The sequence below is a fragment of the Cryptomeria japonica genome, chromosome 9 (assembly GCF_030272615.1).
Source record: "Cryptomeria japonica chromosome 9, Sugi_1.0, whole genome shotgun sequence".
Lineage (NCBI taxonomy): Eukaryota > Viridiplantae > Streptophyta > Pinopsida > Cupressales > Cupressaceae > Cryptomeria > Cryptomeria japonica.
The window spans coordinates 742,818,714-742,846,098 of NC_081413.1; the positions used below are offsets into that span (position 1 = coordinate 742,818,714).

General features: G+C 36.3%; 1 protein-coding gene and 1 long non-coding RNA gene across 3 annotated transcripts in view; one reads left to right on the forward strand and one right to left on the reverse strand.

Moving 5' to 3' along the window:
• Positions 1-26,945, forward strand: LOC131038676 (uncharacterized). Of its 2 annotated transcripts, none has more exons than XM_057971192.2 (23): positions 1-1,773; positions 2,145-2,440; positions 2,554-2,762; positions 2,856-2,938; positions 3,151-3,264; positions 3,371-3,559; positions 19,565-19,639; positions 19,782-19,838; positions 20,094-20,219; positions 20,315-20,434; positions 20,509-20,616; positions 20,704-20,806; positions 20,912-21,046; positions 21,150-21,290; positions 21,489-21,629; positions 21,837-21,977; positions 23,721-23,876; positions 23,995-24,728; positions 24,811-25,314; positions 25,443-25,641; positions 25,729-25,954; positions 26,165-26,320; positions 26,464-26,945. In XM_057971192.2, the coding sequence occupies exons 1-23, from the start codon at positions 277-279 to the stop codon at positions 26,726-26,728; spliced, it is 5,775 nt and encodes a 1,924-aa protein (XP_057827175.1). In that variant the 5' UTR covers positions 1-276; the 3' UTR covers positions 26,729-26,945. The 2 variants fall into 2 exon arrangements, with proteins under 2 accessions (XP_057827175.1, XP_057827176.1); XM_057971193.2 differs by having other exon boundaries at positions 20,915-21,046.
• The window catches only part of LOC131038677 (uncharacterized), a 13,913-nt gene continuing 664 nt past the window's right edge, over positions 14,137-27,385 (reverse strand). Inside the window, exons 2-3 of the long non-coding RNA XR_009104537.2 lie at positions 22,531-23,177; positions 14,137-14,820 (exon numbers count right to left, since the gene is read on the reverse strand). This is a non-coding gene — a long non-coding RNA (uncharacterized LOC131038677). The remainder of the gene's footprint in view (positions 14,821-22,530; positions 23,178-27,385) is intronic.

The following is a 27,385-nucleotide window of genomic DNA, read 5'->3' on the forward strand; positions in this document are numbered from 1 at the left end:
GTCACATGACCGCTAAAGTAAACCACTGATTTCTTACCAAAATTACCCACAGGGCAAAATAGAAATTTCTATCGACAAGGTTTGTAAAATTTCCTCAAATTTTGAACAGCAAATTCTTCAGTCACCGGCATTTGAGATAGAAAAATCATCTCTGAAGACTTAAAATATTGAGCTCCAGCAGAAGGCAACAATGATTTACAGGTAGGATGGTTATTGCCTTTGTTGGGGATTTATTTTGTTTGCAAAAATAATTCAAATCACTTAATTTTGGAGGAAATGGAAGAGCAAACGACGTCCAGAAATGTGAAGCGCAAAATTCAACCGACGGATTCTGCCAAAAACGCTCCAATTTCTGCAAATTCAGACGGTTTTTCTACCAAAAATGCTCCAGTTCCTCCAACTTCAGCGGGATTGTGCGACAAGGCGAGCTGCAATGTCAAGAGAAATCGTGCTACATTTGTGATCACGGCTCCCAGTGGGGATATTTTCACAAGCTCAGCTAAAACCAGGCTCGTTTTTGAGGAATCCCAAAACTTGCCTCGAGAATCGTCAGAATCTTTAAGTTTTAACCTCAAGAAGCCTGAAGATCAAAATAACCAGTCAAAAGGAACGGAGGTGAATTTGCTCGAGTTAAATAGGAGCCCTCAGAAGCTTGAAGATCAAAATAAATGCTCATTTCAGGAGATTTCACAGGAAACCGGGGTAAATTTGTCCCAGAACTCTAGTAAGCCCGATGACAAGAATTCATGGTCGTTTCAGGAAATTTCGCAAGAAACATCACTACATTTGCCGAGGCTGAGGCCAAACCCTACAGAGCTCGAAGATCTAAAGTCAGATTTATTCGAGGAATTTCCAAAAGAAGCGGCTCCATATTTGCCTAGGCTAAGTTTAAATTCAAGGAGGCTCGAAGACATCAGTTCACATTTATTTCAGGAAAGCTTCTTTCCCCAAAGTGGAAATTCGGTGCCAAATTTGAAAAAACGGCCCAAGGAAGCTTCGAAACCTTCGAAAATAACGTCAAGGAAGCTGGACAGAAAGGAATCTATTAGTTATCGAGAGACTTTTGATATTTTAAAAAATGCTGCTAGAAATGATGCGGGTACTACGAATGTGAATCAAACTGTCAATTCTGAAGGTGTAGTCAAGCTTACTGCTAAATTACATGCAAGATCGCCGACCTTTTGGTCCTCTAAGGCATCATTAAGTGGAACTACAAACACTCCTACGTCAAAGTTGTACAAAGTACAGAAGTTTTTGTTGCCTGCCAATCGTCACCGTGCTGAAGCAGCATCCCGACTGAAGGCCATGGAAAATGAGCAGATTCAGGCTTCTCGGCTGGCGCAAGCAAGAGAAGATCTTTGGATGGATAGACAGGAAAAGGCTTATTCTGCCTGGCTGAATTTTGTGCTCAAGCAGCCAATGAAGTCAAATACTCCAAGTTCCTCAATGGCAGAAAATCTGACAGGCATCACTATTGAGAGCACTCCAAACAGAAACAAAAGTAAACGGGACAGCTTCTTTAAGCCATCTGGTGGATCAGAGTATGAGACATCATGGCATACACCAAGGCGTACGGGTTTTAGATACCCAAGGGGATTGCCGACTGATGGATCCAAGAGTTTGGAGAAATTCAGGGTTCGATCATCCCAAGCAATATCAGAAGCTTGCCTCCAGGATGTATGCCTTGTTTCTGATTTGCGACAAAGACTGGAAATCTATCTTGACTCAACTGCTGTGGAGGATGTGATCTCTGTAATGTTAAGGGTTGCCAAGGTGAGCTTCCAGAAGCTGTAAATTGCTAAAGCTCACTGCTGTACTGAATTTACTTCACATATGATAGTAAATGGGCTTAACAGTTAAATAGGCATCAATTATTAATATAATTTAACTTCGTTTTGTTTTCTCCTTATATTGATTCACCGCCTGTTATCGGGTGCTAGGTCGTTATTCCTGTCTATGTGATGAAGTCTAATTGATCTAGCGTTTGTCACTTGTAGACATTAGCATATTCAATTTTCTATTGGGCTAGCATATATTTGAAGGTCTTTTAGATGGGCACAGATGAGAGAGTCACTGAAGGCTGTTTAATGTGAAGGGTAGAAACAATGCTTTGACATGTTGTTTTCTTTTTCAATTTCTTATAGTATGTTGAAGATGGAAGGCTCAAGATGAAAGAAGAATGTGCAATAATAACAGACATCGGATTGAAGGAGAGGGCAGTTCAAGTTCTCATGAATTACAATCCTACATGGTTGCGAATTGGATTGTACATTGTCCTTGGACACAATGCTCTTGTGACAAAAGAAAAACCTAGTTTTCTACTGCATGGAAACTTCCTCGCGGAGAGGAATACAGAAGAGAACTCTCAGTTTTTGAAGCTTGTTATTGAGAAACACTTCCTTGGACATGCTGGTCTATCCAAAAGTTATGCATCAAATAAGTCAGTATTGTCTTGTGACCTTTAGGCTTTTACACAACTGTAGCATATAAGGAATAAATCGAATCCCATATTGTTAAATTGATACATCAATTCACTTTTATCTGTGATTGTAGATCCATTGATGGTTTATACCGTCCAGGATATTATGAAGCTCTGGGAAAGGTAATCTTAAAGAGATTCTTCTTGTTTGTCCTAGCATTGGACAAGGCCAAGTGTCAGTCCACTCTTCCAATAAGAAATGGAATTGATGGTCTTGATGGTGGTTCTCCGTTACTATTTTGCCAAACCACATCAGTAAAATCTAGTCGCCAAGCACTGCAGAGTGAGTTAGCTATTAATTAGCTCTATTTTTAAGGTATTTTATTTGATTGATCACGAAGCTAATCAGCACGTCTTTCCATAATATCTGGTCCAGATTTCTTATTGGATGTGATGCATGGAGAAGGTGATTTGCTTGGACGTCTTGCTACAATCGGCTACCAAGTTTTTCATATTCAGGTTTGTGAGTGGTATTAGAGGTCAAAAACATTAACGATGTAGACTGTGTTCCTTGGGAATAAGAGCAAGTTGCACAGAACACTGGAAAGTAGAAGCTAGAAGCTACTTTTAAAAAGTTTTTGGCCATCTTGTTTTTGAGTGAGTCTGGAAGCTGATCTTTTGACAAATTATGTTGTGGTGAATTTTTATGTAAAATTTCATGATTATCCCAGGTCCCACTTGCTGATTATGATTTCCGTGTAGCAAATTTGATTGAAAATCTCCAAGATGGTGTTATACTCTGTAGACTTGTTCAGGTTCTATTGGGAGATCTTTCTGTTCTAACGGTATGCATGTGTTGTTGCATTTTAATAGCTTTGTCATGAGATTAATGTACTCTCAGTGTTAGTTCAATGCATTGACCCTGAGCATGGTTGTTATATCTGAAAACAGAGAATTATTGTACCTTCAGATCATCATAAAAAGAATGTGCATAACTGCAATGTTGCATTTCAATATTTGCTTGAAGCTGGTGTCCCTTTGGTAGATGAGGAAGGTTATGATCTGGCAGCAGAAGATCTGGTGTTGGGAAACAGGGGGAGGATACTGTCCCTACTTTGGAATATATTCGTCCATTTGCAGGTTCAGTTTTATTATCAACCAAACAAGCATCCTTGTTATTAATTCAATCATTATTAATCACATTGAGTAGCCATTGATAAAAACTGTTTTTATTAGGACAGTTAAGAATTTACTGCAAATATGTTGATTTGTTGAATTTATGGTAGTAATGTTGTGGAACTTCTGTTGAAAGATTGGTTCTGTTAAGGATGATTGCAAAAGTTAGACTACTGTGCAGTGATATCACGTAGAGGAGGAATCGGAACAGTGACTGAGTAAACTTTGGGATCTTTATGATGAGAGTGTGTGCATGCGTGTTTGTTTTATGCATATTTTTTATTACCATTTAGCTGAACGTTAAATGTTATGTAGAATTGCTGCAATCATACATTTCAAATGTTTAACCACTACACTATAAAAGGGTGAAGGTGAAACAATAGGGAAATGTGTGACCTCCTCATTCCCTGGTTTATGAGATGAGATGTCAGATATTATGTAGGTAGATTTACCAGGGTTTTGTGATCAACCCAAAGCTTAACTTGATTAATGTCTAAAGTTGACCAATGAAATGTCATATCCACTTGTAGGTGACATATAGTGGTTTGGTTAAATTGCAGGGTTATTCAATATTCAATGATGCACAATATGCAGATTTAGGTGTTATGTGCTATTGTATGTCTGAAAGTGTGTTGTCCAACCATCTTAAGGTGTATGGCCCCATAAATAATTACTCTACTCTATTGTAAACTGGTTTCAATTTTGAAATTAGTAAGACTCAAGTTGATACTTGCTTGTGTGCTAAGTTTGTATGCTATCTATGGTAGACCTATTTTAAAGGAAATCTCTCATGCACTTCTATTACCAAAAACTCCATAGACAAACACTTTGATACAAATGCAAATAAATAATTCCCATAAAAGCATAAACAAGTTACAAACATTTCCTACATGAACTCTATGAGCATAGAGTTGTGAGATGTCAGAGCAAAACCATTGCAGGAGCACAATGGCATCTATGAAAACACTTACAAATGAGCAAAAATGAGGGAAGAAGAAACCACACAGAATTGACATAGACATGCCATATGAAAATCTTTTTGGGAAAAAGCCTAGCTTCCAAAGTGGCAAAACCAATGTATTCCTACCAACAACATAGTTACAATATAATATTAGGCTTCGTGTCTTCCATGGGCATCAACACTCCCACAACCTGGAAGAAAATTGATAGCATTGCCCTCGCAATATAAGCTTCCATCTCAAGCCTTCAAGACAGCACATGTAGCTACTGCCCTACTTCCAGGAATACCCAAGTATCAACCATTCACAATAAGAGGAATTGTGAATGGACAGCAAGAGACATGTTTGGTGGATAGCGGTTCAACTTGTTGTGACCTAATCACACATCACCCCATCCCAAATGGGGACCCCCTAGATTTTTGTCCGCTTGGTCTTTTGGTTGTGGTCTTTTGGGTAGTTTGGCAATAGTTTCTCCGATCTCTTTAGGTCCCCAAGTGTTTTTGCAAATTTTGGTTAAGTCTGCAAGTGTTTTGAGGAAATTTGGCTGTTTGGAAGTTTGTATTGTCTATTTTAGGGTTTTTACCCTTCAAACTTAGAAATGGAGTTAGTAGACTACGGTTTTGTGAAATCCGAGCGAAGCAAGGAAATGAGAACCTTTCAAGGAAGCTACTAGTGAAATTTGAGTGAATTATGAGGACCTACATCTCAGATTGGCCTGATTTTGCGTTTAATCAAACTTACTATTTTTAGTAGTGTCTTTTTTTTATTAAGTCTATTTTTAGAAGTGTCATTGCGTCCCAGTTTGCCTTAATTTGGTGATTGGAAGAACTTACTATTTTTGGTAAGTCTATTTTTGGAAAGTCTATCTTTGGTAGCTAGCTGGACATTGACGACAGAACATTCCTAAATATCCAAGTTCTAAATTCTAAAAAGTTGAAAAGCAGGCAGATTCAGAATTTTGACTAAGTTTGGAACTCTTTCCCAAAATGACAAGGTATGGAAAAGTCTAAGTTTGGGCACAAAATCCAAGCAGTGGAGGATTCTTCAAAATCTCAAAACCCCTCCTCCAAGCTTAAATGACACCCAAACTCAAGGAGAGAGCGCATTCCACTAGGCAAGGAGGATTTTCCAAAATCCTCAAAATTCCTTCACTCCCCCCAAAGTGCACTCAAGGAAAGCATTAGGGTGCAAAAGTCATGTCATGGAGGATTTTTACAACTCCAAATTCCTCCATTACCCCTCAAGAGCGCTTAGGATTGCATGGAAAGTGCATTGCACTAGTCAAGGAGGAGTTTTCCATTATCAAGAATTCCTCCACCTCAACTCAAATGCGTCCAGGAAAGGCATCAGGGCGCAAATCCACTGCTGTGGAGGATTTTTTCCTCCTAGACCAAATTTCTCCTTCCATGCCAAAATGTGCCCATGTTTGCAGAATTCTGGGAAAATGAAAAATTGGCTAAGTGTTGAGAATTCCCCTCCTCCAAACTCTAGATAGGACAAAATTCCTTGAAAAGTGAAAAAGTGATTGAATGTCAGAAAATTCTTCCTTCAGGACAAAACACACACAAGCATCCACAAAACATGAAATGGCAAAAAATCCACAAGGGAAGGAATTTTCCTTCTCCAAGATTGACAGGTGCTCAAGAATCGTCCAAAAATGGAAAAGATCATGAAAATTCTTCAAGATATCCTCTATACACCTAGGATTGAAAGAATCTTGTAAAAGACGAGTTGGCAACATGCAAAATGGAATATTCCACATTAATGAATCATAACTTGGAAAATTATGGAAGTTCCTATTTTTGAACTCAAGAATGATAGCGGGGTCCATCGGAATGGCGAGTTGTCTCCTTCTGATTAAGGAAACATGACGCATGATTGGAATGAATTAATGAAGCTAGTAAAATTATCTCATCGCCAACTTAGTAGCTTGGTGGACAATTTCTATTTAAACAAGGTTTTGGAATTCATTCTTCACAACACGTTTTGGAGAAATTGAAGCAAGAGCAAAGTGAAGAAAAGCTAGGGCGAAGTTTTTTTTATTGTTCAAAAGTTCTTATTTTGAAGGTTTTTATTTATTCCAAGTCTGGAATTCACAACATGGAATTCTTCTCTCAATGGATTTCTAGAATTCTTTTGTCAGGAATTTAATATTAATTATTTCATTTTGTAGGAATGGCAGAACCCAGCAAGGTGACAAATACTTCCCGGCAAGCATAGAGCAAGAAGGAACAGAGAGGATTCCTCCCAGAGACAAAAATCATCTCAAAATGGAGAGAAGTCAGCAATACCAACTTGGGAACTTTCCAGTTGGGGGAATTCAGAAAGAGAGTATTTGGAACAGACAGACATCCTGCATTAGCCATCGCCAATAAGATTGTCAGAAGTGGAATTGTAGCAGCTGTCGACTTCCCCCCTGTCATCCAGTGCCCAGACTTGATCATGGAATGTGCAAAGCATTATGATGTTGAAAGAAGTGCAATTTTGACACTTGATGGCAATCTCTTGGCAAATCTTATTGCTCTATTGATTGGTGTAGCTTTTGAAATCCTAGCTTTCTAGTCTATGATGTATAAGACCAAGGAAAGAGCAATTTTAATTTATGATTTTGGCTTTGAGAGGTGCATTGGAATCATCAATAGAACATGGATGTAGAAGCCGAAGCCTCACATTTCAAAGTTGCCCAAGCAGCTGACTACCATGGACTTAAAACATGAATATGCCGACCTTCTGCTAATGATAAGCTAGGTTATGGGATGTCCACAAGCCTACATTTTCAAATCTTGGATATTTTACTTCATTGGCGAAGTAATGGAAGGCATAAAGGTGGTAGATTGGGCAAGAATAATTAGCAACAACCTGGACGAGTAGTTGAAGAATTTAAAGCAGTCTCAATCTTTCTACATAAGCTCGTATATTGTCTACTTGCTGGCTAGAATGGGTAAGTTCAAAAAATTACTAGGCAAAGGACCCATGGGATGCGGCCCAAGACAGCTAGAGGTCCATGAGTGCCATCCACAATTGCACTTATATGATCCTACTTCTTTCAAGAAAGCAAGCAACACCTAAATATCTTAAGGACATCATTAAAAGACATCAAATACACTATTTTACAGTACCAAATCAAAGAAACAACATTCACTAACAAGAGGGCCATAAACCCTAAGACAATACACCAAAAAGCAAAGAGGAGAGAACTTTTCAAAGCCATATTCAAACATACAAGACCAGAATTTCAAATTAGTTTTAAACAGCAATAAAACCATTGAATACACTCCTTTTCCTATATTCAAAACAAAGAAAATCATACAACATTCAAAAAAGGATACCAAAGATGAAGAATACACTCCTTTGCTCGGGTCTTGTGGGGACAACAAAGATGAAGAAGAATGGAGAAGAACAATTAATGAAAGCAATCCACGAGCAACTAGAAGCTTCCAACTAGCAACAAGCCAAGAACAATGACAAATATTCCACCCAATCCTTTCAACAATGAACCAATGCAATCTCCAAGAAAATCCCCTCTCAATTGGCACAAGAATCAATAGAAATCTCTCTACAATCCTCTCCAACCATATCCCATTCCAAAACTCTCAAAATTCTCCCAAAAAACTCCAGCAAAAAACACCCCCCCTTTTCTCTCAAAAACCAACCATCAAATAATAAAATTCCCTCACAAAGAACATGTATGGGTATTCTGACCAACCCACCAATAATATTAAATAATCATCCATTACTAATACATAAAATTCACCCCACTCAAAACATATTTACACAAATAAAACTTTATAGTATTTATTATACCACCCCCACATTGACTCACACAAAAATAGGCTCATAAATTACAAAATGAGAACAAATACTATAATATTAATAAAAATAAATTTGTATAATATAATATTGTTAACATTAATAATGATATTCATACAATAATAATAATTATAAATATTCACACCAAAAAATGATATAATCAACTCATAAGTATTATTAACCATACCACACATGAATACATAAGAACAAAGCCAAGATAGAAACATCATTCACCACCTAATCAAGACAATTGACTTAGGGATGTGAATATTGCTTTTATGACAATACGAATAGGTAAACTCAAGACCAAGGTGTCCTAATACGAGACAATGTGATGCAAAGGCCTCCTTACACCTAGGACAAGTCCAAAAGGTTAGGGTTTGATCCTTCAAATGTCAAAAACGACCCTACAAGAAAGGACTGCACATCTTAAGGTTTAGAACTACTCTCCACTACTCAAGCCTAACACCTACTCAAGATGAGTAAAAGGCTTCAACTTCTCAAACGTGCCTTACCGGTGACTCCTGCTCTTAGGGATTTTGAATTTGGCAAATACATGACATCTAGGAACTATTCCAAGCATTGGTTTTGGACTTGGGCATCGATTCCTTATACCTCCTTTGGAAACCTACCCCTTAGGCTAGTAGCCCTCCTATACCGGCAATTTGCCTTTAACTCCAAAATCTTCCACACACTCTAACAAAATACTCACCATTCCGGATACCCTTTTGGGAGTTGTACTTATCCCCAAAATGGTTTGATTAGATCTGTACTTCCAGGGTTTGAACCCTTTAGAGACCAAGAGACCTAATAAGGGCAATTAGGCCTATTTTACAAAGCAACCCCCTTTACCGGTATCCCAACTGAAAAACCAACTTTATGAGCATGTGGGGGATGGTGAATAACTTCTAATTCGAGGGTTACACGCCTGGAATCCACCGCTATCAGATTTTAGGATGACTGTCCTAAATCTTGTCCTAGGTAGTCACATAGAGATGCCTACCTAATTTTGCTTCTTTCTCCCAACAATCAAGTCTCCCCTGCAAAACCCATGAAAACCCTAAAGTACAGAGGCCTATCCTGCATCCCACCAAAGGAAGAGTCTTCTAGTGGACTAGAATGTAAGATAAGGCCATTTTTATTCAAAACCCTCTCCAAACCCTCACTTTCCGGGTTACAATCAGAAAAATGGAGGGTTCTCTCCACTCAGAAACAATTAGAACCTTAGACCACCACCAAAATAAAGCTACTTCACCCCTCTATCTAATCTATGGATGGTGTGCTTCAATCCAATCCGTACAGGCACGTGCAATCAATGCAAAGACAAAAATTCTGGGAAAACTTTAGTATTTTTGTGTTCTATTGGTTCACAACTTCACCACACAATATCAGCCCCCTTGGGAATCGTGTCCACAAGGTTTATACAACTCTCCAACGGTTGCCAACCAAATTTGGAGGAGGTTAGAGCCATTGAAAGGCTTCCCCAGCCGCATTTCAAAAAAAGGTTGCACTTTTGCACTCAAAAGTTGCAATTTTGCAATTTTGCACAAAATGTTGTCACACTTGCTAAGGTTGGGATCCACACACTTGGATCAACCTCAAAAACCTACCAAACACAAAACTAAACCATCTACTACCCCTATTGACCACATTGTCCCAATTGGCTTATCAAATTGCCTAATTGGTGACATGGGCTTACATGGTGGGGCTTATTGAATACATGAAACAAACTTGCATAACACAAGACACACTAAGACACTACAATGATCCTAGTCTTCATCTTTAGAGCCATGATTGGAATGTTGATGAGGTGCCCCTGCACCACAATGGTTAGGGCTAAGGCAACTTGGGCCTTTATGCTATCTCCATTACCACCATCGGGGATTGTTAGGCACGCTCAGACCTATGAAGCTAGGTGGAGTCGATGCCTGGTACCTGCATCAAAACAAAACACAAAACACTTGCACATATACACATCCATATATATACATATGACAAATATCATTAGTAATCATAAGCATTCCTCGTATGCAATCATTTGAACATATGTTAGTACATCATAAACACAATACATCATCTAACATATAACCATCAAGAGATTATAGCATAAAACGCTAACATAATCATAAGTCCTCCTGAGCATAAAACATCGTAATCATAATACTTGATTTCACATCTAATCAAGTAACCCTAAGTATTAAACCCTAATATTTCATTGTTATATCCTCAACATATCAACACCACTAGGACATCATAGATGTAATCATAAATCCTAATACCACCAATAGGTCCTTGAAAATATAAATCATCGCCACATATTGATGTCCTAAAACATATATCCATTATACATAAGCAACCTTCATTAAATCAATTGAGTCTATCAACATCAAACAAACAACATGCTGCTAAAACCAACATAAATCCAGAAGAACCATAATCAAGATACGGACATAGAAGGTGTTACCCTAGATCATGGCTCATTTCCCAGAATAGAACACATAGCAAACATGGTTAGTCAAATTACACATTATAACATTATCATAGTATCATTAAATGACCATCTCCAAATAAACACAATCAAGATATTTACACATTGTACCTAAGCACCCTCAAATACATAGAAGCAACCAAATGTTAAATTCATTGGAAGGGAATTCTAACATCACATGCATTCTCATCTATTCAGATGATGTGATGTCATCCCTTTCCTTCCATCATCTGCAAAATATAACTATACTACCTTCATGAGTTAACCATAGTAGTAGAAACTTAATCATCGTAGTGACTTCTAGAACTAACAAAGATCTCTATCTACATTGATTATTACTATATTACTTACATCATCTGCATTAAAGTCTAGGTTCAATATCATAATACCTGTTCTATTGTGTGAGGGTTAGAGGGGTATTACATGCTCCCCACCTTGGACTCTACTTACTCCTGGAAGTCGCAAATACTAAGATGAAAACATTGCACATATTGGTCCTGAAATTTCTTTAACCAATCTCAAATATGCATCTTTTCTTTGATATATAAAACAACATAGCTAAATTTCTCATAAAAACGGTTAGCCAATATGTAGAAGCATCCAAATTCATTTATTAAACATTCAAAATTCATGCATTACTCATAAAAAACAATAGGATACAGTATTCTTCACCCATTTAAATACAATAACAAACCAATTCACTCAATTTCATGCAATATACCATCACTTGTAATAAATATTCTAGCTTGATATAACTTCTTATTTCAGAATTTTTGTAACAATATTGGCATCCATAAGACACAATAAAAACAATAAACTTACACCCATTGTAATGCCCCCCTTTGGGGTTGATCTAAATCTTTCCCTAGATTACTATTCTCAATTGATAAGGGAGGGTTAGAGAAAGGGTGCCTTTATCTTCTTAAAGGAAAAACAGTTTGCCAGTCCCTTTATTGTTTTCTGTTCTGGTAAAGTATTCTCCCTTTTAATTCCTTTTTCATTCATATTAGAGTGTAGATTGAACTTCTGTAGATATCTGCATATTAATCTATTTGTATGTGTTTTCTATTTGCATAATGAATTCAGTGGTAACCATACCCAGATGCTGTTATAAGCAATCAGTCAGTTTCGTTGTGGCTTCCTGAAGGTCTTTAAGTCTGATCCACCTGTGACGTTGATGTAATTCTGAGTGCAGTCTATTTCTCTCCAACTGATTCATGTGTTATGGATATATATGGTATTAAGTATGACTGTCATACATATTGCAGTCTGTATTAATATTACTACTGAATTCTGCATAAAAACATTATCAGGCTTCATATATTAAGCATACATATCAAGCACATCTCCAACCAAGAACTAAGATGTTACTGCCTGTAACTTAATAACAGTGGATCTGGTCTGATCGTTGGTTATATCACTGGAGGCTTTTGATTCCTTTCCTTTATATCACTCAATGTGGGGGAGAGGTCACATCTCTTCATCATGTATGCCCCTTGGCAAGAGACACACCCTTTCACCCTTAGCACCATTTGAAAGAGTGTGACTCTTTATTATTTCTGTCCTTTGAAAGGGACACAACCTTTCACAATCAGTTCTGCACTCCTCATTTAAATCAGATCTGCACTTCTGATTTCCAAATTATCCCCCTCAAATGAGGTTCTCTTCTCCCTTTTATATCTCATGTTTGGGGGACTCACAACCTTTCATTTCATGTCTTTTGACCATTCATTAACTTAATTAAAATATAATTATATTTAATTATACTTGTATATTTTAATTTTAAATTTTATTATTATTATTCACCATTAACTTGTATTTCAAAGTGGGGACATTACACCCATCAAGCAAGATAAGACATTTCTAACATCTATATACAACAATAAAATGAATAGGATTAAGGCTAGAGTGGCCCCTTTTATTGATTGTATGTGCAAAGCATAAAGCGTTCTTATTTTAGCAAGAAACAGTGTCAAAATTGAAACTACTAAGGAAGAGATCGTAGACCTGGGTCCAAACTTTGCTGTCACTGAAAAGATAATCTCCAATGTTCTAGACAATCAGTGTGTGGTGTGGATAGAAAATCTCAAATGGAAATGCAACTTCCTGCAACAAAATGTCTGAGAGAAGAACAAGATATTAAAGGATGCCAATCGGGTGATAGATAATATCATACAAGAGTTTGCTGACATGGGCTGCCAATTTAAGGGAAGATATTATTTTGGGGATGTTACGATTGAAGAACTTAAGGCAGAATTTGAAAATAACATTGACTCTGTTTGATCCAAAGGATTTTGACGAAGAGAATCAAAATAAATTGGCTAGGATCGATTCCTCCTTGATCTGGTGTGCCAATCATGCGAGGACCTTTACCACCAAATGTGGAGCTATCAAGATTGACAGAGCCTTGTGGGGACTAAGAACAAGAAGTGTTACTATGCTCTATGAGCAGGATATTCCAGTTGTTTTAAAGGCATTTCAAGATTAGAAGGCCAGACAAGTACAACAACCGCCAGCCCATCAAGAAGATGCCTACGTGGACCAGACGAAGCTGCCAACTCAGCCTTAGTGCTAATTTCTCTTATTTATGAATATGGACTTTATTAAAGTGATTTTTAAAAATCTTGTAAAGGTTATTTAAAACATTTTTTTAAAAGAATCGGTTTCAATAAATTGTAGTAGTTAAACTTTGTACACTTCAAATATAGGTTCTCTGGACTTTAGAAAGGTTCAAATTTTGAATCCCGTTGCACTGTGGTGTAAAAGGGAGACTCAATCAAGAATAAGTCCCATAAGAATTTTGCTGTTTGTTCATTAAAAGAAATATTTTCTGTGTGCAGTAAATGTGGAATTTGCTTTGATGTTCATGTTAAATCAGTGAGTTTAAGTGAGCTTATAGGTGTTAATACTTCTTTGTGAGTAAAAAGATCTATTTGAAGTAACTCCTATTTCTTTTAGGAATTACACCTAAATTCATTTTGAAATTAAAACACTTGCTCATATTGGTATCGCTTATCTGTGTACATGTTGATGTTGAGTGTGATTTGATAGGAGATATGAATGATCTATGAATCATTTAGTTAAAATCTTTGTATAAATTTCACATTCAGTTTTATTATTCGTACTTCTTGTATAGTGATACACAAATATGAGACACCTTCAATTTTTTTTTTGGTTAAAAGTATAAACCAATTAATCTTTTGAAAAATAAAAAATATTGTTCATATAAGGGAGCTGTACCTTTAAAATTCAGAAAAAGATCATTAATCTAATAATGATTTCTCCAATTGTTAGTCAAGATTTGCCTTTGCTTTAGGGCAAAAGAGTAATTTCAGTTACCACTTTCTAAAGGACAAATCTGTAAACTAACAAATACGCATGTGCTTTAAAAAAATAGTATACAAGTTGCAACAAAATTGTTAATGCATTAGTAGCTTCTTCAAGATAAGACTTTCCTAACCCGTTAATCTCCTCTATTCTGTTTTGGTTTACTCATCTATGCTATTAGATTATCTGATTTATGCTTTCCGAACTGAATATGTTTATCAGACTGTAACATTGATCATGATTATGATATTGACATTGGATGAAGATGGATTAGATCGACGACTTGCTTAACATAGTTAAGCATCAAATTAATGTCGATTCATTTATGAATCGGCATTAATATACTATCGGGGTATTAACCCGATGGCATATGTAATGCTATTAGTTATCAGGCTTGTTTGCTTTGATACCGATTCATTATCGGGTGTGTTTATATTGATCTGTTATCATTTACAATTGCACCGATTAGTTATCATAGACACCAAGTGGATCGGTTGACATTTATAAGAGTCACGACCAAGTGACGTCTTGGTCGGACATGTCCGATCAAGGTGCCACTTGATTGTGACTACCTTACTATATATGCATCATTCAAAAGAAAGGGGATGGCATTGAAATCGATACATGTTCATCCTCCATACCTGCAGCAAAAGAAAGACAACAATATTATTGTCATAGTCATAATACCAAAAGCTTAAATACACCATCTTGCATATAACTTGTTCATTAAATTGGAAATTGCAATAACATTTACAAAAATGCCCAAAGGTTGCAAGTTTTTCACTCAACTACAATATGTAAATACAAAAAGAAAGAAAGTTTCATTTTATTTCATCATTTAGGGTCAGCTGGGTGTGGGGGTTGTCGGCATGTGAAGTTACTTTTCTTTATTCAGCATTGATTAAACAATTGATGATGACTACCACAATACCTGGGTGTGGGGGTTGTCGGCATGTGAAGTTACTTTTCTTTATTCAGCATTGATTAAACAATTGATGATGACTACCACAATAGTAAATCATGTGTCTGGTGTGACCGAACTGTAGGGGTTTGTGTGTAGCCCCCTTGCTGATGTCACAGATAGTTTTGGTGAGGTCATTAGGCCAAAGCAAAGAAAACTTAGTTTAGGACTTTCTATTTTTTTTTTTTCAAAAAACATTACTTTTTTAGGGATATGACTGGCTGCTGTCTTTTGTTTACTGGGACATTTCCAAGTTTTTGGATGCCCCCCTATGCTTTTTAAAAAATTGGGGATGTCTTGGGGATACCCCTTAGGCATTCCCCTATCCTTAGAATGTTCAGAAAATAGGGACCCCAAAAAATGTTGGGGATGTGTCTTTGTGCTTCCCTACTTTGAGCTCTAATGTTGAAAATCCAAGGTCACCATGGCAAGCACTTTATGAGTTAAGAGGCTTATCAATGCTAGTAGAAAGTTTGTTCTTCCATTATTGGGTGGACAAGAACACCAAGAAGATGTACTTTGAGTTGTGTCTTGAGTCCAAGGGGCTGCCTTCTCATGCAAAGATTGAACACTTAGATTACTCGTCACCTTCTATTGACATGTGCTTGGTTACTTCTTAGTTTGAAGGATGGTTTGTTGGGGCAGTCCAAGTAAGGGCTGGAAAATATGGATATGGAGGTTCACACATCTGATGTTGATTGACAAGGTTTTTAGGTAGAGGGGCACTAACAACACTAGAACTAACATGGATTTGAGTTTGAGTCTCAAGTTGGCGATCAGAGTTGGAGTTGCTTAGGCAGAGGAACACTTCAAGAATCAATCAAGTGGCGCAACCCTAACAGGAGTGGTTTATTACAGGTTTTGGAGCACCTAGGATTGCAAAGGTCATCATTGGAGAAAAATAGCTGTTGTTCCGAGGAGGTAGTGGGGGAATTTTTTTCGTCATATGTGATGTCCTTGAGCTTTTGAGGACCAAAAGTGTCCTTAATGGGGAGGTATGATCTGAATATTGGGTCAAAGATGCTAGAGCATGGGGTCAATCTTGCTGTTGATGTCAATGTAGGCCATGGAGATAGGATAATCGTTTGAGTTTGGAGAAATCAAATGTTAAGGAATTTGTTTCCTTAGTAGAAGCATGTTTGGGGTGATCTAGAGCATCTTAGGGGTGTTTTGAAATTAGTTGCAGATGTTTACAGAGAGTGGAAAACTAGAAATGGTGAATTTTCCAATTGTAACAGATGTCAATTGCTAAATTGCCAAAATAAATATTGCAAGTCTCTAAAAAGACAAATTTGTTGTAGTACAAACAAAAATAGAATTTGAAGGGTTTCTTTGTTTCAGTTTGCCTTCTTGAAGTTTATCTTTCATTTTTTAAATGTGAAGTTATATGAAAGGAATATGTTTATTGAAAATGTTTTTTGAGTGGTTGGCTCTCATAAGGAATCTTCATATTGTTCATTTTTTATTGTTGTAAGCATTGGAGTAGGGTTTTTTATGGTGAAGAGGCAAGTTGCAAGTGGTTTTGAGCTGCTTGTAGCATTGTTGAAGCTCATATTCACACTAGAGGCTTTGTGATCACTTGTATTGGATGGACTGGAAATTAGTGACATGAGGAACAAGAACACAGTCTTCTGGAGTTTTCTGTTTGTTTTAGGGTTTCCCTTGTTGTAAAGTTTGTGTTTCAGTCTGTCTACTTCTTGGATGATTGTATTCTTGTTGCATGTTTTGTTTTCATGTTTTCAGCTACAATGAACATGCTTGACTATTAAATATATCAGAGTTTTAGAGTTGATTGCAAGGTTGATAAGATAGATATATGCTGTTGATAACTCTTGGAGGCGTAGACATCTTAGTTTTATGGATTATTGCTTCTCCATATAATATCACAAAACTATTCCACTGTATGAGCCTTGAGGTACTTAAAACTAATGTTAGATTCCTATTAGTTTGCACTCGTCTTTGTTAAATCATCTCTCATGGTAATTCTGTTTTCTCACAATCCTACCTTTTATAGGCTCACTATCATTTCATTGGCTGAATAAGAACTTAACTTAGTGTTCTGTTTGTGTGAGAAACGCTTGTGTGGCCAATGTCCATTTCTTTGTGTTAGACATTAGATTTAATGTCTGATATGTAGATAGTGCTTGCATCGCCTAAGGATGTCCAACAAATGCTTGGGCATCCCCTTAATACAGAAACATTAAGGGATGTTTTCAGGGTGCCTATGCTTTGGAGTCAATGGCCCAAGTTTGTTTAGTGTGTTAGAAATTTCTGAAAATTGTACATTCAGTCTTTGTTTCCTTGTTCTAGTTCCTAAGTTCATGTGGGTAAGTGTTTTCCAAACCAAAAATCTCAACAGTTTGATGGTAGCTATAAGATCTTTTAAGTGTTATGACTAGGAGACTGTGTGTGTTGCACACCTTGCAAGTCCTAGTTCTAGTCTAAATATTTAATATTTGTTATATTCTAAATAGTGTGCCTACAAGGAAAACTCTAAAAAGGGTTCCCACTTGGACAGAATCTCAAGATTTCGTAAATGGCAGTCCCTGTCACTTGTCAATTGTTGTATCATATGTAAGATGTGTAAGGTGTGCAAGAGAATCTATTATGTGTAAGAAACTTTTTTAGGGCTTTGGATGGAGATATCATGTCATGTTTTATGCAGGTTTATGGTACTGGAATTCCTTCAGATTGGAGAATGTTGATTTCCCGTGAAGCTTGTAGCTTATTGTTGCTGATAATATGTTGGATTCAGCACTTTGGAAGCTGAGTTTTTCTCTTGGCAATGTTTCCCAGGGTATATCTGTGGTGCTGTTGCTGTGGTTGTTTCTTTCATTTTTTCTTCCATTTGTCTCTCATTCTTTCTTTCCCTTCTTATGCATTTTTTATTTATGTTAATGTTGCTGAAATTTGGATAGATTGGATAACTTCTTCCTCATAGGATAAAGTAGGGACTTGTTTTGTATTTCCCTTTTTTTATGCCACGACCAATTACATACCTTGTTCTCTGCTAAAAAGCCAAGAGCTCTCTTTTGTTAATTACAATTCATAAAACTTAAAAGCATAGAACTGGATATTCAATGTAAATATGGTTTTATAACTTATTGGACTTTTATAAAAAATGGTAAATGTAAAGTTAGCTTGCTCAACAATTGGGCGTTCATAGCAGAAAAGCTTTGATGTATACTCTTAAGATATTAAAAGTTTGAAGTAACAAACAACTGAGTAAGCAAATAAGGCTTCCCAAGTTCAAGCAGTCAATACCAATGTGTTAAATTGTCTCCAAACATATTGTTGTCTATGGCTTAACCTGTTATATGTCACAATTTAGTGACTTTTGAATGGCTTTATGAGCAATAAAGATCTATAAAAATTTAAAAAGGTACTCCCAACTTTGTTTGACCATGTAGCAAAAGAAAGAGACTGAAAGACTAGGAAGAATCACTTAGTTTCTTGGACTGCTCATAAAGTGCACTATGGTGATGATTGGAATTCATAACAGAAGAATTGTTAGAGTTTACTTGGACTAATTGAGCTTGTTATCAGCATACTCAAAGCCTGTAGATTTTGCAGTACGCTGTTTTGGGCAACTTGGTGTTTCTGTGAGGTAATAGGCCAGCATTATTGTCTGTAAAGGGCTGAAAAGGGAAGAGATCAATCACCACCTCTTTAAAAGAATAATGTGAAAATGTGTATGATTACCTTGGTAGGGAGTCATTTTTATCTAAGAGATCAATGAGACAAAAGTGTGGCCATAAATATATAGATTAGATCTCTTTCATTTCTTAAGACTATCCTGCCTGTCAATTAAAATTTGAGAGTTAGTAGGCATAGTTTGCCAGGGATTATTTTATGAATCACGATGACCTCATATTTGAGTTCCTATTATATGTACCATAACCATTTGCTTCAGTTTTATACACTGGTTACTAATATTGGATGGCAAGATGCTTCAACCTATAATGATGTCACTTCTTTCGGGGAGGGGGTGGTGGTGGGGTGAGTGGGGCACTTTTCAAGTACAACTTACTGCCACATAAGAGATCTACATTGCCATATCTTAGGTAAATTCTTAAACAGGTTTTGTAGACTCTACTATGGTAGATGAATTGGGTCAAATGGAAATGTGATCACGAACAATCATATATCATCTAGCTTTATCTTTTGTGGTTCTTATCTCCATTCTATGTTTTGTGCATTGTGAAAGAACTTTAAATCCATTGTTCGTTGGCTGTTTTGAGCATTGGTGGTCATTAGAACAGTTTCACTGTCTATTGTAGCTATTGTCTTACAAAAAAAATCTTGTCTCCTTGTTAGGATTTTTATTGCATGTTATTGTGCACGGTAGAGATTCTTTATGCTTATTTTCTACATGCCAGTTTTCTTATATGGAACTTTATGACGATCCTTTGGGTTTTGTTCAGATGCCTTTATTGATTACCAGAAAACAACTTTGTGAAGAAATCACCAAGATCAATGGACCAGAAGTTTCTGATCAGGTATGATTTGTTAGCTGTGTTTAAATCACATGCCTTGCTTTGCTTCTCCATTTGGTTATACAACTTGGGATGTCACCATTTGAAAAAGAATGGCTCAATTTTATGTAGAAATTTTTATTTCATTACTCCTCTCTTGAAGCAGGTAATGTCGTCAAATGATGCATCTACAATAATTGACCTGATGATGAAATGGATTCAGGTATTTGGAAAAAATCAGTGTCCGGCTTTTAAATTGCTCTTTAAACTTTTTAACTTTAATGTTAGCATTTTTTGAACTTAATTCCTCTTGGTGGTAGTATGCCCTGGGCTGCATTTGATGCAAGAGATCATCTATATAAAAGGTCATTTGTTTCTTTGATTTGAAGAATGGTGGTAGTTGTATTATAATATAGGAAGAACTACATCTGAAAGAAATCGAAAATTTTGGTGGACTTATGGCTCTTTTTAATTATAGGCAATATGTGGAAAATATGGTCGGTTCGTAGAAGATTTTCAGTCATCATTTGTAGATGGTAAATTCTTTTTATGCCTGATTGACTTCTACTTGCCTGGATGTATGCCGTATTCTCATCTTCTAAAGGTAAAGTTTTATAATTTCCTATTCCTCTATTTGTTTTCAGTCATATTAATACCTACATGTTTATGGTCTATTAAAATATTTCATTCCCTTTTTAGGAACCTCCAGTTGTTGATACTTCAGATGTGATGATAATGGATTCATCTAATTCGAAGGCTTGGATTCATAAATATAGTAAAGTGCATGATGTCATTAAGCATTTGTATGATATCCCAGAGGTAAATCCACAACTTTTTCCACATAATGAATGGTTGTCTTTGATGATTGCTTGTGACAGTTGCTTTTCTAACAGGTTCTTCAGGCGAGTGATTTCCTTGAAGGGGATCCTTCATGCAATGAACGGAATTTGATCATTCTTCTAACCTTTCTTTTTCCCCAGCTCCTTGAAAGGAAACCAATGGTAAATGATTAATTTCCTTTTGAGCCAATAATCTTGGCTTATGTTTTCAAACATTCCTAACTAAGCTGTTGTATTCTTTTGCTTTAGGATAATAAGTGGGTACAAGCTCTTGAAAGCAGTATTGGTTCTGACAATTATGAAAAAATAGTATCAGATAAAAATTCTGTACAAATGGAGTGCAGAGTTGAAGGTGACTTACAATACGGTTTTTGTTCTTAAGTCTGTTCAGTACCTTTATTTTTTAGTCATTTGATTATTATATATATGCTGATTGATACTTTTACACATTTGTAAGTAGAACACTTGGCAGCTATCAAAATTCAGTCATCATATAGATCTGTACTTCAAAGGCGATGCTACCAAAAAATGAAAGAGACCAAAAATGACATCAACAAGACATTGCATTGCAATGCTTCTGTGGTAACCCAGGGTGCGTTATAAGGGTAATTTAGCATACGTTTATATTATATGCTTTCCCTGGGTCTCAAAATTACTTTCTTGTTTGTTTATTTAAAATGGTAATGATGTTACAGAGAGGGCAGCTATTCAAATTCAGTCTTGGTGGAGAGCTTTGAATGGAAGAATGCATTTTGCCAGGATTAGGATGGCTACTTCACTTATTCAACATTCTGTTAGGGCTTGGCTTTTAGCCAACAAACTGCGAAGAAAAAAAGGTACCGTATAAATTATTAGCTATTTCAATTTGTTTTTGTGTTTCTCTTTGCACTTTTGCTTTTGTATCTAAATTATTATCTTTCAAAAGTTGCTATTTTTGAATTTGCATTAGAAGGGTAATTTGGCATATTTTTATATTCCCTAGGTCTCAAAATTACTTCCTTGTTTGTTTATTTAAAATGCTAATGATGTTACAGAGAGGGCAGCTATTCAAATTCAGTCTTGGTGGAGAGCTTTAAATGGAAGAATGCATTTTGTTAGTATAAGGATGGCTACTTCACTTATTCAACATTCTGTAAGAGCTTGGCTTTTAGCCAAGAAACTGCGAAGAAAACAAGGTACCGTATAAATTATTAGCTATTTCAATTTGTTTTTGTTTGTCTCTTTGCACTTTTGCTTTTGTATCAAAATTATTATCTTTCAAAAGTTGCTATTTTAAATTTTGCGTTATAAGGGTAATTTGGCATATGTTTATATTAGAGGCTTTCCCTGGGTCTCAAAATTACTTCCTTGTTTGTTTATTTAAAATGCTAATGATGTTACAGAGAGGGCAGCTATTCAAATTCAGTCTTGGTGGAGAGCTTTGAATGGAAGAATGCATTTTGTTAGGATTAGGATGGCTACTTCACTTATTCAACATTTTGTAAGAGCTTGGCTTTCAGCCAAGAAACTGCGTAGAAAACAAGGTACCATATAAATTATTAGCTATTTCAATTTGTTTTTGTGTTTCTCATTGGACTTTTTGTAATATCCCTTGCCAATTCTGATATAAAATTTCTGATTCTAGGCCTCTGAATATTTCGTCAAATACTTTGCATATGACTGATATAAAACTTCAGATTTGCTTTTATGGAACTAACTTCAATTGGTAATGATATTGTTGTTTGCAAATAACTTCTAAATTGTCTAAACGACCTCCTAGAATGGATATGCAATAGTTTTTGTATTTTTCTGATATATATACATGAATTAAATGCAAGAAATGAACACCTACAGTAGTCTGGTATTTTCTCAAACAATTGGCATGCAACTAATTAATTGAAGTAACAACATATGGGCTGAATGCTACCTTATTCCTCCTTAATATTGAAAGCAATTGACTGATTACAAATACTTAAGCAATGGCCAAGACTCTTGGCTTACAATAGAATATTATTCAGAAATTTCTGAGTACTAATGGCAGCCCATTAAATCATACACACATGACTGAAAGTTGAATTTAAACAATGCAAAATGCACCTGGATGAAGCGCCTAGGTGTGATGATGAATAAGCAAGCAATATCAATTCACTTTGAGCTCTCCTCTTGCCAAATCGCCCTATTCTCCAAAATCCCCCCTGTTCTGATATGAAAGCCAATAACAAATAAATACCAGCTTGTATGTCCCCTTTTAAGCATTAAGAAGCATCGTTGGCTTCCCCCAAGGTGAGCGCTCCAATCTAGTAGCAAAATCGATGCACCAAATGGAAGTTATGAGCAAAATCGTGGCATCTCTCCAACTGATATGAAGTCTGAACATTACTGAGATAAGAACTCAGAACAAGGTAATCACAATCAGCATTTTAGATAGCCAAAATCGTTGTAGACACTAATGCCAAATGCTTACAATATTGTCCAAGTCGAACCCAAGCACAATTTGGCCTTTGGCCACCAATGGAATCCAAATGAAAGGACTGAATTATCCTTCCCAAATCTGCAACCCTTCAGTGGGTCTTTCACCACCTTGGTTATGCCAATCTAAGGGAGTTTCCGTTCCCAAAGATCAATAGATAATCTGCAGAAACCCTAGGCTCCACAAATCTCGATATCACAAGAGGTCAAGTATTCGATGATCAACCATGAGGCTCATCCCCTTTTCATCCTTTTCCCACACATGAATCGGCCTCCTAGAATATTCCATTTCAATAAAATAATATTTAATTACTCCTTTAAAATAATATTTTATTGCACTTTAGAAAATATAAAAATATTTTAATAATATAAAGTGCAATTAGCAACATACGTGACATCATACGTGAGAACACATTATCTCACCAAAAAATCATGTAAAATAATATGTGAAGCTACAAGTAACTGCCAAAACGACCCTCTCATCAACTCCTTGGCCTACGAGGGTCCAATAATAGGCCAAACTTCACAAATGTCCGCGCATTAATGAGAAGGGGACATTACACTTTTTCTTTTGTATCTAAATTATTATCTTTCAAAAGTTGCTATTTTTAATTTTGCATTGCTGGTTCTTGAATCTTTTGTTATAGAAGATGGGGTTTATATGTGTTATGATTGCTTCCTATAGCTTTGTCAGTCTTCGTTTCCCTAACTTATATACCTTTTATTATTTATTTTAGACATTGATGCATTCCTCCCCATGTCTAGCTATTCCATCATTTATTAACATGTGATTTTGGAATCCCTCATTAAATTTGTAGAAGAAGCTGCAAAAATTATCCAATATAATTACATGGCTTTTGTTCAAAGAAGACAGTTTCTGAGGACAAAATCAGCCATTTTACGTTTACAATGTGTTATAAGAGCTTGGCTTGTAGCCCGACACATAAAGGAGAATGAGCATGTTTTGAGGCAAGGTAGTATTTCAAATGATTTACTATTTCCTTTGTTGATCTATTTTTTCATTTTAGGTATTGATCACTGGATCACCTAGTTGTCAATTAATGTTTATGTTGTATCATCTCTCATGGACAGAAGGAGCTTCCATTATTATTCAATCCCATTATAGAGGTCTGACTGAAAAAAGACGGTTTGCAAAGAGTAAAGCAGCTGTTTTACTTTTGCAGTGTGCTGTAAGAGTTTGGATTGCAACTGTGCAGAAGGCAAAAAATAGTCTTAAAGCCCAAATTGCTGCAGTGATAATTCAGAGTCACATGCGAGGATGGTTACAACGGTCCAGGTATAATTTACTGGTCACCAAAATTAGGAAAATTCAATCAATTTATAGGGCTTACAGGCATAAAAGAAATCAAATTGAGGCTGCTGTAAAGATCCAATGTGCATGGAAAAGGGCCTTGTTTCAGTCAGAATTTTCTCTACTAAGATTTGCTGCAATCAAGATTCAGAGCTATTGGCGGGGGTGGTTGGCTAGAAAATATTTAAAAGAACGGAAGACTGCTGCTGTTGTAATCCAAAGTTGGTTTCGGGGACATCAATGTTGGAAGCAGTACAAGTTATGTATTGGGGCCTTGATCAATATCCAGAGTGTCATTAGAGGAAGATTAGTGTTACAAACTTATATAAAATATAGAAAGTCTGCATGCATACTGCAAGATGCTTTCCGAGTTTGGCTTTCAAGAAAAGCTGTTCAGAAACACGGTTATCTATCTGTTGGAGAGAAGTATAAATTCAATGATTTTGCTATAATAATACAGGCAGCTTTTAGAGGTTGGCGGGAAAGGCAAAGATATAAGACGAAGCTTAGAGTGGTAACTATGCAACACTTAATAGTATATTATTACAATTAAAAATAGTTGAGGTTATTCATAATGTCGTTTTGATTTTCTTCAGGCAAGGAGCATCCAGGCCATCTTTCGTGGAGGTCAAGTTAGAAAAATGCTATCACAAAATATTTCAAATAAAGGACTGGAACATGGTGAAATGGATAATGCGTCTAAGTATGCTGAACTGCTCACCAAATTCACAAAGATAAATATAAGTACTGAAGCTGCAAGAACTATTCAGCAATATTATTGTGGTCATGCAACACGTTTAGCATACACTAAGAGAAGAAAATATATATTAAAAGTTCAGGGTGCTAATGTTCCACAGGAATTGACTTGTGCAAAGAATGGCACTAGTGACATTCTCCATGTTGAATATATTTTTAATTCTCATCAATCAGATGTGGACAAGATCCTTGAATTAGAGAACACTGTACAGAAATTGCAAAGATGGTGGAGGAGAGTTCTAGCACATAGATCAAGCTCAGCTATTGTCATTCAGTCTCATTTTCGTGGCTGGCACTGCAGGAAAGTGTTTTTGAAGTCTAAGTTGGGTGTTCTATTGATTCAAGTAAGGATATGCTATGATTATTAGTTTCATGGCCTATTATATGTTTATCCTTTGAGAGAAAACCATTTAAAAAGTGATCAAATGATTATTCCAAAGTTTGGAGTGATGTGATTTTCTCTCTGCTGCAGGCGTGTTGGAGAAGCTACCTTGTAAGGAAGAACCAAGTTGATATAAGTCAACAAATTTCAAACCTGAGGTTTCGAATTGAAAATTCTGCAGCTAATGTGGATGATAATCTGCGACTGGAAAACCGTCTGACAAAGGCACTCGAGGCATTGTTGAATCATAAAACTCTAAGTGGAATTCTTCATACATGTGCAACTTTGGGTAAAGTTTAATTCTGAATAATATAGTGTTACTATTATGGTAACTAAAAATAGCTATTTTCTGAAAAAATTCCTTTTCTATCAACAGATATGGCAACCCAACATTCAAAAAGGTGTTGTGAACGCCTTGTTGCTGCTGGGGCTATTGAAAAGCTGTTGCAACTGATTAATGAAACTAATCGCAGTGCACCACACGAAGAGGTCCTGAAGCATGCATTATCTACATTGTGTAACATTGCTCACCATCCAGAGCTAGCTCAGCTCATGGCGGATACACCTGATTCCATTAGTCAAATTGCCAAACAACTTTGGAGGTTAGTGAGAAGACAGATAACAGAATCTGTATTCTATGGTTTTAGCTTTTTAGGATAGATACGTGTCAGATCATTGGGATCATGGCATGGCATCCTCTATTATTCTTTTGATATCTATGATTGAACGAAACGTGCTTCCAGATGCCTCAATTCACTTGGGCAGGAGTCATTGTAGTGAATCTGAGTTAGGATTAATTATCTGTCATGCAGAAATAAGGAAGAAGGGTTTTCAAAGGCAGTAGAAATCCTGAAGAAGCTCTGTGCAGTAAAAAGTGGAGTTGATGTTGTTCAAATACTGGCTCCTAGCATCTGCAGGCTACAATTGCTGGCTCAAAAAATGGAAAAGAAAGTTGAAATGGAACGAAGGTAGTTGCAATATTGATAGTTCAGTTAATTTTTCTTGAGTGCCAATATCAGGCTTATTTTCATGTTTTTGACTTGTTGCATGTAATTCATTTGTAATTGGAAAAAAAGATAACCTCTGAGTGCCTTTTTTTGAATTTGTGCAGAAGTTTAATGAGGCTTCCTCAGAAAGGGGCAGGTACCATTCGAAAGACAGGAGAAAGAAGATTGAAGGAAGCCGAGTCACAACATTCGTCGATTATTAATCTTTTACAGTGCATTGCTGGTGAATCTGGTCGAAGAAGATCCGAGGCACACAAGATCAGACGTCAATCTTATCACATGCTAAAGAGGGCAAGCATTGGACCTACTGAGCTTCCAAAGCACATTTATAAAGGACGCAACCCATTTCAGGATTGTTCAAACCATTAGTCTTTCCTTGTAACTTTATCTTGCAGAGGTTTGTAAATCTTCTGTATTTTAAAAGGATGTATATTAGTTATTTCTCAAATATCCTGAACAAGGAGAGTTCTGTACAAAATCATCCATGCTGAAAATTATTGTCAAGGTGGAAATAGTACCAAATTGGTGTCTTGATTTTGTTGAGTTTCTAATTGAAGATCAGTGGACCAGTGATAATTTTTTTTCTTACCAATCCAATTAGATGATTCCTATTAATGACTTAGATTTCCACAATCCATTATGCTGATTATTTGCTGTTTCTGTCTTTGATTGTGTGAGAGTTTTTGCATAATCAAAGCCAGAAACAGAAAATTATCAGATGATTCCTATCTTAGCAATTGATGAGTTCCTTTTTGCTATTTTGAACATATTTCCTCTTGGAGATAGTGTGGCTTTAAATGCTAGAAACCGTGGATTGCTCTCCTCATCTGGTCTTTATTTGAGTACACTATGATGTCTTTTTAACTTTCGCAGAAGACTGATTTGAAAATATCACATACATGATCTGTCAGCATCATCAAAAAGCAATAGAACAAAGAATGGAAAACAGCAAAATGAGTTTTATTGTATTTTATTCCCAACCTAGTTTAAATTTTTTACATTGTGTTTCACAATAGGTTGCAATCC